This window comes from Agelaius tricolor, unplaced genomic scaffold (assembly GCF_023055355.1).
Source record: "Agelaius tricolor isolate 1412-34295 unplaced genomic scaffold, bAgeTri1.0.p SCAF_12, whole genome shotgun sequence".
Taxonomy (NCBI): Eukaryota; Metazoa; Chordata; class Aves; order Passeriformes; family Icteridae; genus Agelaius; species Agelaius tricolor.
This window is the reverse complement of record NW_027269272.1, coordinates 21,645,277-21,657,814: the sequence shown is the minus strand read 5'-3', so window position 1 is coordinate 21,657,814 and position 12,538 is coordinate 21,645,277. Positions and strand designations below refer to the sequence as shown.

The following is a 12,538-nucleotide window of genomic DNA, read 5'->3' as shown; positions in this document are numbered from 1 at the left end:
GGGGGAAGGGGCTGTACGGACACACGAGGCGCGGGATGACGGAGCTCCTCCATCGCGCTCTCGGCCAACAAAGGCATCCACATCTGCCGTGCTGCCTCCTGGCACCCCGTACCCACTGGTGGCACCCCGTACCCACTGCTGACACCCCACACCCGCTGCTGGCACCCCATACCCACTGGTGGCACCCCATACCCACTGCTGACACCCCACACCCACTGCTGGCACCCCGTGCCTACACCTGACCCCTGTACCCACACCCAAACGTTTTGCCCACCTCAGGCTGAGTGGTTCTGTGGGGCTGACCTGGCAGCAGCCAGCCCGACCCACAACCAAACCCCACCAGTTTCACGGAATTGCTGAATGGTTTGTGTTGCAAGGACCTTTAAGACCATCTCATTCCAAACTCCCTGCCATGGACAGGGACACTTTCCACTAGACCAAGCTGCTCCAGGGCCTGTCAGAGCTGGCCTTGATTTTCATATTTAGGGTTGCAGCAGCAGCAGGTGCATGCGGTGGCAGCTCTTTGCCAGCAGAGAACAGGAATATCAATGTTCAGGTAGGGTTGGCCCTTCTCCAATGAGCCCAGAGGCTGAAGAGGTGAGATGAAGGTTGCAACAATGAAGGTTGGATCAATTCAAGTCAGTTAGAGAGGATCTCAGATTCAAGGTGTTTCCAGAAACTCAGGGAAACCCTTATTTTACCTGAAGAAACCATACTGCTTCCCATTTAGCACATCACAAAATGATTCCAGAGATATTATTTGTTTAAGGTACGTTTATTTTGTAATTTTGTTTTGGACTGGGAGTTTGTTGGGGTTTTCATTTTTTTACCGTGGGTCAGTAACAAATTTTGGTTTAACACAGAAATATTTCTTGTGCCTAAGACAGGAAAAGAATTTAAATAGATTTTTTAAATCAGACTCTAAAGAGTTCAGCCTTTACACAAGTAATTACTTAGTCACAGTCCTATCGTCAGCAAATTAAAATATTTATTTAAATAGCCAGATTTGCGTACATGATGAATCCAATGCAGAAAAAAAAAAAAAGAATGAGCACCAAACTTAACACTGACTATAATTAAAAAGGAATTCATAATACTAAAAATCACATGGAAATATAAATAGAGTCCTGGAAAGCACAACTTTCCTTTAAAAGTTGACATGAAAACGTAATATAAAAAAATTACGTTTCTACAAATGAAAAGGTCAGTTTTTAGTCAAGCTTTCCTGGAACTGAAGTACCACCTTGCTGATTCTAAAGGTTGCAGAAGAATGTTTCTGGAATAAGCAAGAGAGTCAGCCCCTCAAGCATCTTTAACCTTTTCTAATAACAACAGCAGATGGATTTTCTGTGGTTTTCACAGTCCATTTGGGTAGACTACAGAAGGGAAGAAACAAGCTTTGCCAAGAAAGCAGCACAGGGTAAGTCCCCAAGGTTTCCAGATTTTTATACAAAGTTGTGCCTTTCTGTGTTATTTTGTGCTCACACCTTCTCCTTCACCTTGTGCCCTGCTCCCCTGCCTCCCTTGCTCTGCATACCCTGTTCCTTTGCTTTCCCTGCCCCTGCCCCTGAATCCCCCACCCAGCATCCTGATTGTAATAATTGGTACCCATCTCTTCAACAAAACTCACTGTTCCCAAACCTCCAGCAAAACTGAGCCCCACTCCTCTCTCAGCTACTTATCTCCACAAAGTAGGGATAAAAAAGGTTGGATGGGATTTTTCTGAGGTTTCTCATGCTTCCACTGATCCCCCACATACATCTGGTGCTTGATCTCTCCCCTTCCTCATGTTTTCAAAACTGCTGCTCTGGCTAAACTGAATGGCTCAGTTGATTGAAAAGAAAATTCAGTTGATTTTCACTTGATTGAAAAAAAAACAAACCAAACCAACAACAAACCACTGTGGTTTGAGACAGATTACTTTGTTTAAAAAAATGTAAAAGAGATAAATGAAACCCCAGGATGCTTGCAAGACATCTCAGGGCCAGCAGTTTACCTCTGTAAACTCACACCCTGACGCCAAGGAAGAGGTGCTGGACCCCAAATTCCTGGGAAAATAGGGCACCAAGGGGGCACCAAGGTCTCCTTGGGCCTCCTGGGGTTCCATCAGCTTTTCCAGTGTGGCCTCCTTGTCCTTTGCCACTGGTATGAGATCCCTGCTCTCACCCAGGCGGCGTGTCAGGATTTATTTAATGATTTAATCTCCTGAAACTCTCTCCCTGTGGGTGTCACTGCTTGAAGAAGGTATTTGACTATAAAATAAATGTTATGCTCCTGGATTACTGATGCCTACTTAACTGGAAGGAAGGGCAGGTTTCAGCTGCATGTTGCATTTTACAGAACACAAAATAATGGGTGTTTCTATTTCAGAGGCTTTTATAAGAAAAGCACTTTGATGTTTAAATGTCAGACAGCTGAAGAATAGTAATTATTTTGTCATCAGTCCTGTATTAATCTTTAGAGAGGATAAGTGCACTTCTTTACCAAAAACCCCACAATTTAACCATTATCACCTAAAATCTGTCTACATTCTGTTCCTGGGACTCCAGATTCACCAGAATAACCAAACTGCTTTATCAGCTTGTAATTCTGGATTTGCAAGTACATTGTAAAAATGGCTAATACAAGTCACTCCCAAATGCACAGGGACCCTCTATTTATGACTGAATGTTTGGGTATTGATTATATTATTTTTAAAACCTCTATCGGATAAGTGATGCCTCTTATTACCTCTTAATCCCCTGTCCAAATAAATATGGCTCTCCTGTCTTTGCAAGCACAACATTTTATACAGACTTTATTATTTTTTTAAGATTTTGATGTTAAGTGAAAATCAATGTGCAATCACCAATATCTTTTCCAGAAACAAGTACTATTGACTCCTGTACTGCAGAACTTGTTGCAAAGCTAGGAGAAACCTGGCCCATGGTTCCAGGTGTGGGGGAACCTGGCTGAACAGGACTTTTATTTAAGAGTGTGCAGTGGAAAATCCAATGAAAGTTGGCCTGGCCTAGAACTGCAAAACGATGGCCCAGGTGGGTACTTGAGGGTGACAAAAGGACCTCAGGTAAGGGTGGATTTTGACTGTAAGTTATCATTCAAATTAATCAATATGAAATAAAGTAATTGTAGGGCTTGTGTAATTGTGTAATAATTGGACACAAGTGTCAACATTGAAGTGACCTCCTTGTTTTCCAGGCTGTTATTCTGAAATATTTTCCTCAGGAAAATAGTCCTAATTTCTGTGTACCTCATCAACAAATCTAAATCCATATAAACAACACCCATTATCATTTTCCTATGCTTTTCCTATTTCGTTTTTCTTTCAAACCATAAAACATCAATGGGCTTTTACAGCTGCTGGATCAGTCTTGAAAAAGCCTAAACTGGAAAAAAATTGTTGCATAAAAAAAATTCGGACAATCTAAGAACTCAATTTGGCAGATATCAGAACATTCTAGAAATAGAAAATATATCTCTGTTTTTACATTGGGAGTTTATATCTGCAGTGAAACATTGTGCTAAATGAGGTTCCAGGATGCTGAGCCCCTAAGACAGAATTCCTTTCCGTACCGGTAAGCTTTAATATCAGGGAAAATTAAAAATAAAAGGACAGTTTAAACATTTGGCATAATTTATTTCGGGGCTGCTGCCGTGGAGTCAGCTACTTGATTTTCACCTTGACCAGTCGTATTTTCCCGGCAGCTCCTGTTTCTGACGAATTGATTATTCTGAAACTCACTACAAGAGACGCACACCGATATTCTTTTTTTACTTATTAGCAGCATAAATGTTTTTGCGGTAACCACAGCAGTTTTCTCCAGGTCCCCTGGGTTGCTATGGAGGGCGGCTGCACCCGGGGCCGTGAGGGCAGCGCCCCGCCCGCTCCATCCGGGTCCCTGGGCGCGGCCGTTGCGAGCGTTCAAACCCCGCGGCAGCCAATCAGCGCAGAGCATGCCCCTCCTGAGAGCCAATCAGCGCAGAGTTCCTCCCCCCGCCCACTCAGCGACCTGCGCTCGGTACCGCAACAAGCGCTGTGCGTCTGCCCAGGAAACATCTCACAGCCAATGGGAGCGCTCTCCGTCTGAGTGGCAGGTGCATTGACCAATCCGAAAGGGACAAAGGCGCAGTGCTGCCGAAAAGGAAGGGCAAGTGGGCGGGGCATCTCGCGACCGTGGCGAATGAGGGGGCGACTTACAGCGGGGCGGTGGGGTCGGCAGCCAATGGGCGGCGGTGTGGGTGCGGCGGCTCGCTTTTTGAATTGGCGGCGGCCGCTGATGGCGGATGGCGGCGGGCGGCACCGGCGGTGAGGGGGCACCGGGGCTGGGGGTACGGGCGGCTCGCCCGGTGCGGAGCCGGTGTGTCGGGCTCCTGTGGGGGCTCCGGGCCCTGGCGCTGTCCTGGGGCTCCTGAGGCCGCCGACCGCGCTCCTTGGGCAGGGCGGAGCCCCGGGCCCGGCAGCACCTGCTGGCTCGTGAGGCGGCGGCGGCCCCTCGTCCTGTCCTGTCCTGTCCTGTCCTGTCCTGGGCCACCTCCCTGCAGAGCGCTCGGGAGCCTTCCTGGGTGGTTCCTCGGGAGGGACATGGAAGCGTGGGAGGTGTTTACTGTCCTTTCCTTGCTTTACCAAACCTATTTTGGTTTGTGGGTAGTTTGTGTCCATCAGGCTTTTCACAAATTATTGGGAGGTCATTTCTGAGTGATGCTATGGGGGCATTGCCTCTGCCTGAAGCCTGTAGTGATGGTCTTCTGACTTTTGCTCTTTATGTGAGGGAAAACTGTTGTGTTTGTGTCTGTGTGTGCAGTTTGTTCTCCTCTGTATCCTGGCACTTACAGTGCATAAGTTTAGTGACAAATATTGTTGTTATTATATGGTTATTAAAACAAGGAATATTTTTAAACACACCCAGGATGGAACCTCAGAAATAAACAAATTATAAAAATCCATAAAGAAAATCAATGCCCAGACCAAAGTCTGGGCTTCTTCAGAATGAAGTTCTTAGTGAGTTCATGTACGTTTTACTTGGTATAATAATAACTGTACTGATGTCTCAGACTTCTAGGAAATAATCTCTAGGATTTAAGTTTAGTTGTGCCTCTAACTGGAGGGCTTGTTTTTCTCTGTATTTACATTGTAATTGTCCTTGTGGTAATCATTATTAACAATATGGTTTGAGTCTGCCAAGATTATACTTCCCTCCACCGCTGCCAAAGGAATTGGTAACTGTATTACAGCTCCTGGTGGTGACATTGTAACTTTCTGGTCAGGGGATTCCCCAAAGACTCTTCCTGATTGAGGTCACTCTCTCCTCTTGCTCGGAGAAAAATGAGATGGGTGACTGGGACATAGGTCTAGGAAACTCAACTCCATGGACCTGCACAGCTGTGTGTGATCTGGAAATTGAAACTAAGGTGGCAAGTCTGGGAGCTGAATATGTCTAGAATAACGATAGATTTGTGGTGTTGATTACTGCTCATCACTGCATTAGGAATTTGTGTATTATGAAGATTTGAATCCCTTCCACGAGTCCCAGTCTTTTCTGTATTGCTGGTATGACAAAAGCCCATTGCTTTTTGTCTTCTGACTTGCTTTGCTGTAATGGGATGGTCATTACCCAATTTGAAAAATAGTATGTGCTGTTCTCTAGGGGTTTTACTGCCTCAAGAGCCCTCTTTCAGACTGTGCTCTAGTGCATTATTTGAGCAGCTGCTGTTTTCAAAGGGCACATGCAGCCACAAGAACAATTTCAGTTCAAGTGCTACAAAGCATTATTATCCAACAGCAGTTCAGCTGTAGTTGCTGCTCTGGGCAACTCCTGATCTCACTGTGCAAACATTGAAACCTGGGTGTGTGATGAGTCACAGGAACTCGCCCTGCCTGCCTCATGTGTGACAGAGAATGGGCTGTGTGTTGGGCACGTGTCTGAGAACAATCTTTGTGCTGCAGGATTTGGGTAGGTAGCTCCCAGAAAATGAGAGGGTTGAAGGTTCTGCCTTTCCTGTAGGTGACAAGGCTGATGGGCAGGGAGAGCACAGATCCATGGTGTTTGAGAGGAGAGAAGGCCTCTTTATCTGAGGATGAAAGGCTACTTCTACTGTGTCATAGTTAATGCAGGACAGCAGAGCAGACCATACAGCTAGACATATATGTGCATATCAGCTTTGCAGAGACTCTCAAGCTTTTTTAATTTTTCTAAGAGTAAATAGTCCTGGCTCTACTCTCTGGGTGCTCATTTCTACCCACAGTACCTCTAGGCAGTTCACCTGAAAAGTCAGATTTTAGCAAGATGTTATGCTTACCCCAATTCTTCTGCTAATGTTTCAAATCAACAATGCTAATTTTAGTCTCAGCTGTAGCTTATAGTTTGTCACTGAAAGAAACAAGTGCTTTTAGTTGGGTGCTTTGTGGTTAAGGTTTTTTAAATAAGCACTTGAGTTTGTGCTTGCCTGTGCTCAGAGCTGACGTTCCCTCTGTGCAAATGAATTACAGAACCATTTCTGTAACAGCTTTGTTGTCAGTCTTTTCTATCAGTTGTGTTTCTCTTGATGCTCTATCAGTGTGAGTGGGAGTTCAGTAACAGCCTAAATGTTTTGTTTTCTGAAGTCACTTCTGACAGCCTTGGTCACAGGCCTCTTATGAATGAGCTCTTGGCACGTGTAACTGAGCTTGGCCCCTCCACCTTGCAGCTGTTGAAGAAAGAAACAAAGCATAATCATGGCTGACAGCAGCACTCTGGTGTCTGAAACTGGGAGGAGCCTCTTGGCTGATTCTTCTGTTCTTGATTCAAAAATTATAGAAACCTCCAAAGAGAATGTGTTCCGTGCAACTGTTCTGGATGTTGAAGGTAATGGGGGAAGTTTATTTTAAGACTGCTTGGTTTTTGCAATGACTGATTACTTTGTTGGTATTTAGTAGTTTTGAAAAACCAAAAGTACTTTGAACTCCAGAATGTACATAGGGGAGGGAAAAGGGTGTTGATCTGGAATCCTTTCATTGAGAACATTTGGAGTTACAGCCCAAATGGAATGAATTTTGTGGCTGTTGTACAGAAAGCTGTCAGTTCCATTTGATGTCTCTTCTGTGGAGTAAATCACTCCAGGTGACATTTTGACACCAGTGTTTGGAAACTGCAGCTGCTCTGTTATGTACAGGTGGACAGATTAATAGCTATAAGGTAGAGAGATGAAAAGATTAATAGTCTTAAGCCCAAAATTAATTCAAGAAGAAATCTTGAAATTAAAAAACAACCACCAGTGTTTTCCTCCAAGGTAGTAGCCAAAGTCTGCTGGTGGTCTGTTGATGTAAATGACGTGGAGGCAACACTTGTTCTTCCTCCTAATATTTTGAAGGCTTATTAATGCATGAAAGTATCAGTTTCAGTTCTGATATTCCTGGTAACTGCTCAGTCACCAAGAAAGTAATGAACTTGTCACCAGGATCACAGAAACTAGAAAAGATACCAGCTGTCTATTTTCTAGCAGATCTTGGTATCTAGTTCTGCTAGAAGCATTAAGCCTGTAATTTTTTGGGGTTTTCATTTGCTTGTTGTCTTTCCTCCTCCTTACCCCTTGATTTACGTTTTTGTTTTGACTGGTCATGAATTGCAGATTCTTGTTTCACCTCATACTTGAAAGTTTGGGCCCTAAGTCATTTGGTATGCCTTAATTAAAGAACACCCTTTTTAAAGTAACATTAATTTTCAGCATTGCTCCTGATAAGGAATTTTGAAAGGCTTCTGTCTGCCTGTATTCTTCTATACATCATTGCTTGATTTAGACATAACAGAGATTTTTCTGCTAAAATACAAATATTATCCTTGCTTCTCTCTGAGCAGAAGAAATGCCTCAAATAGAAACAAGAGTGGTTTTGGTTCAGGAAGCAGGGAAACGTGAAGAGCTTCTGAAAGCCTTGGAGGTATGTGGGCCTGAGATAAAACAGTCACTGGAAGGACATGTTATGCCTTCAGACTTGTAGTAACCAATTTGCTTCTGTACTAAAATTCTCCTCTTCCACAGACCATTAAGATAATGGAAGTACCTGTAATAAAGATAAAGGAAAGTAGCCCTGATAAATCAGAAGAAAAACTAATAAAAAGTATTATTCATATGGTATGTCATGCAATTCAGCACATGTAATTGCATGCAGCATGTTACACTTCACTGGGACTGAAATGTGCACATGCTTTAATTTGGATTAATTGGGCATAATGGTCATAATATATGCTAATGGTTCTGATGGTGTCACAGCTCATCAAATTAGCACTTTTTTTAAAATATGGAGTAATACTTGTAGCTCTTTTCTAGTGGTGTTTTCTAACAGGGGCATCATAATATCCATGGGGATAATCCAACTGCATGCTTGTGTTCAGTCACACATAAGTTTGTGCTATGAACTGGCTTTGTAATTGTCAATGGACTTCTCTTTCAATTGAAAGCTGCATTCAAACTGAAGTGCAAGAAATGCTTTTCCATTTCTTGATGTGAAAGGCATAAGAGATAAAGTTTGGAACTAGTGTTTGAAAATGGAATGGACAAATTTTTTTAACCACTTAAAAATATCAAGCAATGAACAAAACCTATTGCTGTTCTGTAGGTGTTTTGCAGTGTGGAGCTTGCTACTAAAAAGCAGCATCCCACAGTACCCTAAGCTGTTCTGACAGCCTGAAATTTCATTTATCTTTTGAGCTTAGGGTATTTTTTCTATCTAGCTCCTTCCAGTGCTACATTATCGGTGTGAACTGATACATAAACTGCTTAAGCATCCAGAATTCTGATTCTTCAAAAGCAGGAATTACTTTAACATTCAGTCTTAAAGCATGCAGCAGTTCATAGCTATTCTTATGCTAGAGACCAGTGCATTGCATTCAGCTTTCACAAATCCTAACTCTGTCTCTGAAATATGAATCACACATTTTTCTAATGGTCCAAAATAAACATCAGTTGAATTTTACACTTGTGCAAGTATGTTACCTGAGTAATGCTTTCCTTTGACCCCTGTGCATCAAGGAAATTAAAATGCCCTACATAAAGACAGACACGATGGAAGAGCTGGGAGATGCTGATTGCCCAGAGTTTGAGACGATCTTCGTTGTGTCAGACTTCCAAGCTCCCATCCTTAGCAACCTCTGCAAGGCAGACTGCAGAGTCATCGGGCCGCCGGTCGTGCTGCACTGTGCACAGAAAGGAGAGGTGGGTGCTTCCTGCTGAAATCAGATCAGTAGCTCCACACTGCACTGAGTTCTAAGAGTTCACAGTAAAATCCCTCTTGCTCTTCCAGTTATAAACGTTCCTAGAGAATTTTAAGAAAAGCAAGTTTCTGAGGCTGTGTTAGAATATCGCACGTAGTGAGAGAGTGCAGGCAGACAGGGGTAAGGCTACAACTGCTGCTGTAGTTGTGGGAGCTGTTGATCTCCAGCTGGGATTGTGCCATTGGGAAAGGCAGCATACAAATGATTCTCCAGTAATCACTTTATATTTCCAAAGTTGAAGTGTAGAGCAGATGGATTGGGGAGGAAATAAACAGGATGGAGTGCTACCTGTAGAACTTGGGGATGCTCTAGTTACTTTATCAGCAGGCCTGGAGCTAAGGTATAACTGAATACGTAGACCTGGACTAGTGTCTGATGCATTTTTAATACTAGAAATAACTAGTATTGTTATTACATACCAGTAATGTTATTAAAGGTAATGTGAAAACTTTAATGGGTGCAGCATGCTGTTGACTCATGAGCTTTCCTCTTGTTTTCAGCCTTTACCTTTCTCCTGCCGTCCACTGTACTGTACAAGTATGTTGAACTTGGTACTGTGCTTTACAGGATTCAGAAAGAAAGATGAATTAGTAAGTAATTTATTCTTCTTTGGAGTGGTAAAACCATGTTAAGTATATTTTCAAGAGACTCTTCTGTTCCATCACCCATAGGGTTTAACCACGACTCAGACTTGTATGGGAAGAATGAATTGTTTGTTCTTTTGGTTTTTTGCAAGTCCAGAGGCAGTGATATTTGAGGATGGGAACAAAATTTTGTTCAAGTCATTTTGTCTGTGTTGTTTTTGGTCGCTTTTGTGTTGAGTGACATTAAGCTGCTCTAATTCAATAAGGCTTAAGGGGTTGTAGGTTGAGGCTTCAGGTAAGATGTTTACCCAGTAGTGTCCTCTTTTTTTGTACAGGTAGTAGAATAAGCAAGTAAATCTTTGTAGCTCCGTTCAGAGCATTTGCAGGCATGTTATCTTGTCATATTGTGCTATCAGGACTTTACTCTTTGTTTGATAGTCTAGCACATGGCTTTTCCATTTCAGCAGGCAGTTGCCATCTAATTTCCCTACTGGACACCTGGGAATCGACAATATGGCTCCACATCTTCATCTGGAAAAAACCAAACCCAAACCAAAAGCCTTTGCCTGGTGTTGGGGTTAGTTAGGTTTGATCTACAATTGACTAAATCAGCAAGGAAAATGTCAAATCTAACATGTGGGAAAAGGTGAAGGCATTATGTATGATGATCATGAGAGTACTGGTAGCTTGGACAGTCTTCAGGCTACACAGCAAGGCTGTATTAAATGTTGAAATAAAAATAAATCTTAATAGCTCTTTTGATGTATAAGCTGTATCTTCTGTCAATGGGAACAAGTGGTTTTAAGAACAGATCAGAGTATTTCTATTTCTAGGCATTTAATGTAACCTTCTGTAACTTGCTTTGTAAACCACTTTTGTACTGAACTTGCTCTTCAAAAGATACTGAAAACTTTTCATCTTCATTTTTCAGGTTAAACTTGTGACCTTGGTTCATCACATGGGTGGAATTATTAGAAGGGACTTCAGCTCAAAAGTTACTCATCTGGTGGCAAACTCAACACATGGAGACAAATTCAGAGTATGTAAGCTTGAGTTGGTGTTTCATAGAAACCTTTGGAATTTGGCTTTTGTAGACTGTTTTTTATACTTCAGCTCAGAAGCTGCTGTTTTTTCCTGTACTAACAGCAATAACTTGTGATGGTGAATTCATCTCAGTCTGGTGTTTAGCTTTGGCATGATTTTGTCTCTGTGGGAGATCTAAATAACATAAATTTGAAACATACAAGTATAGTAAATAACAAGATTTGCTACCAGTAGTAAAGACAGTGATGAACAAATGCCTGCTTCTGTCTGGCCAAACAATAAACTTTGAGGTAACTAGTAAAAAACTTCATTCCTTAATTGGTGCATGTCTTCTAAAAATTATTTTAAACTTGTTATGGGTGAGGATTCAAATATACCTTTATGCATAAATAGACATGAGTGTGCTTTTTCTTTTCTGATTCTAAAAGGGAATCACTTGGGACACTTATCTTCATTCTAGAAGTAAATAACAGATTATAGATTTTTGTACTACTTAATATGATGTAGCAATGTCTATGCCCCTTGACTCTCCTTGATTTGACTTGTTGGTAGGATGTTGCTTTTTTCTTTCCTTGATTGTCTTTAATCTTGCAGTTGGAAGAGAAGTCCTACTTTCTGTTCAAACGCTCCTTTCTGCCAAATCAAAGGAGAAAATGTAGGAAAACTGTACAGTCTCTCAAACAGTCATGGCAGTTACCTTTCAAATAGTCACTTTTTCTTTGATAAAAGCAGGATGGGGTATTTTTCTTCATACAAAGTATCAAAAGCAGAAAAAAGATCCCATATTCCACTGGAACAGAGATTTGATTTTGTGTTTTTGTGAGTGATGAAGGATATCAGACTAACAAAATGGTGCACTTTTGAGGAAATGTCAAAATAGCTATTGATCTGATTTCCCAGTCAGTGAATTCGTACATTCTAACTCTGGGGAGCTGCAGTTGGATATGACTTTTGAAGGAATATATGCACTTTTTGCAGTATCTGTCTTGAAATGTAAAAGGAAGGTTACAAATTTTTCTTGATGTGGGAAAGATTTAAATGGAACTATTTGGTATAACTTATGCTTTTCCTGTTTTGTAGATTGCTGTAAGTCTTGGTATTCCTATTGTGAAAGCTGAGTGGATTTATAAGGCATGGGAGAAAAGGAATGAAATGTAGGTGTTTATTTTCCTTCAGCCTTCACTTTGCATCCTGTTCACCTGAAATGTTGTGAGCTTCTGCTTAAATATTGACATAAGTCACTTAAGTGACTTTTTTGTGCATCTTCTTTCTTTCAGTGATTTCTGTGCAGCTGATGATGATTTTAGAAACCAGTTCAAGGTTCCTCCCTTTCAGGATTGCATGTTAAGCTTCCTGGGATTCTCTGATGATGAGAAAGCTAACATGGAAGAAATGACAGAAATGCAAGGTGATTTTTTATGAAAACGTCTGGGAAGAATGGGATGGAGTTTATAATGATAGGTGCCACAGAACTGTTAAGTGATATACTAATTTCTAACAAGAATATTCTTCCTGATTATTTGCCTTTTTTTTTTTATCTAGGAGGACATTATTTACCAGTTGGTGATGAGAGGTGTACGCACTTGGTGGTTGAAGAAAGTACAGTAAAAGATCTTCCATTTGAACCTTTAAAAAAACTTTATGTTGTAAAGCAAGAGGTTAGTG

At 41.7% G+C, this 12,538-nt stretch overlaps 1 protein-coding gene across 5 annotated transcripts in view; it reads left to right on the top strand.

Moving 5' to 3' along the window:
* Positions 1-65: 65 nt before the first annotated feature.
* ECT2 (epithelial cell transforming 2) overlaps positions 66-12,538 on the top strand; it is a 31,089-nt gene continuing 18,616 nt past the window's right edge. The window contains exons 1-11 of one of the 5 annotated variants that reach the window (XM_071438058.1): positions 66-1,420; positions 2,864-3,035; positions 6,685-6,842; positions 7,833-7,912; positions 8,014-8,106; positions 9,004-9,186; positions 9,746-9,835; positions 10,761-10,868; positions 11,954-12,027; positions 12,151-12,281; positions 12,416-12,531. In XM_071438058.1, the coding sequence (XP_071294159.1) occupies positions 6,713-6,842; positions 7,833-7,912; positions 8,014-8,106; positions 9,004-9,186; positions 9,746-9,835; positions 10,761-10,868; positions 11,954-12,027; positions 12,151-12,281; positions 12,416-12,531 (1,005 nt within the window). In that variant the 5' untranslated portion in view covers positions 66-1,420; positions 2,864-3,035; positions 6,685-6,712. Of the gene's footprint in view, positions 1,421-2,863; positions 4,096-4,193; positions 4,307-4,416; positions 6,843-7,832; positions 7,913-8,013; positions 8,107-9,003; positions 9,187-9,745; positions 9,836-10,760; positions 10,869-11,953; positions 12,028-12,150; positions 12,282-12,415; positions 12,532-12,538 lie in introns of those variants that run through there. The other 4 variants (XM_071438057.1, XM_071438061.1, XM_071438059.1 and 1 more) reach the window with 4 other exon arrangements.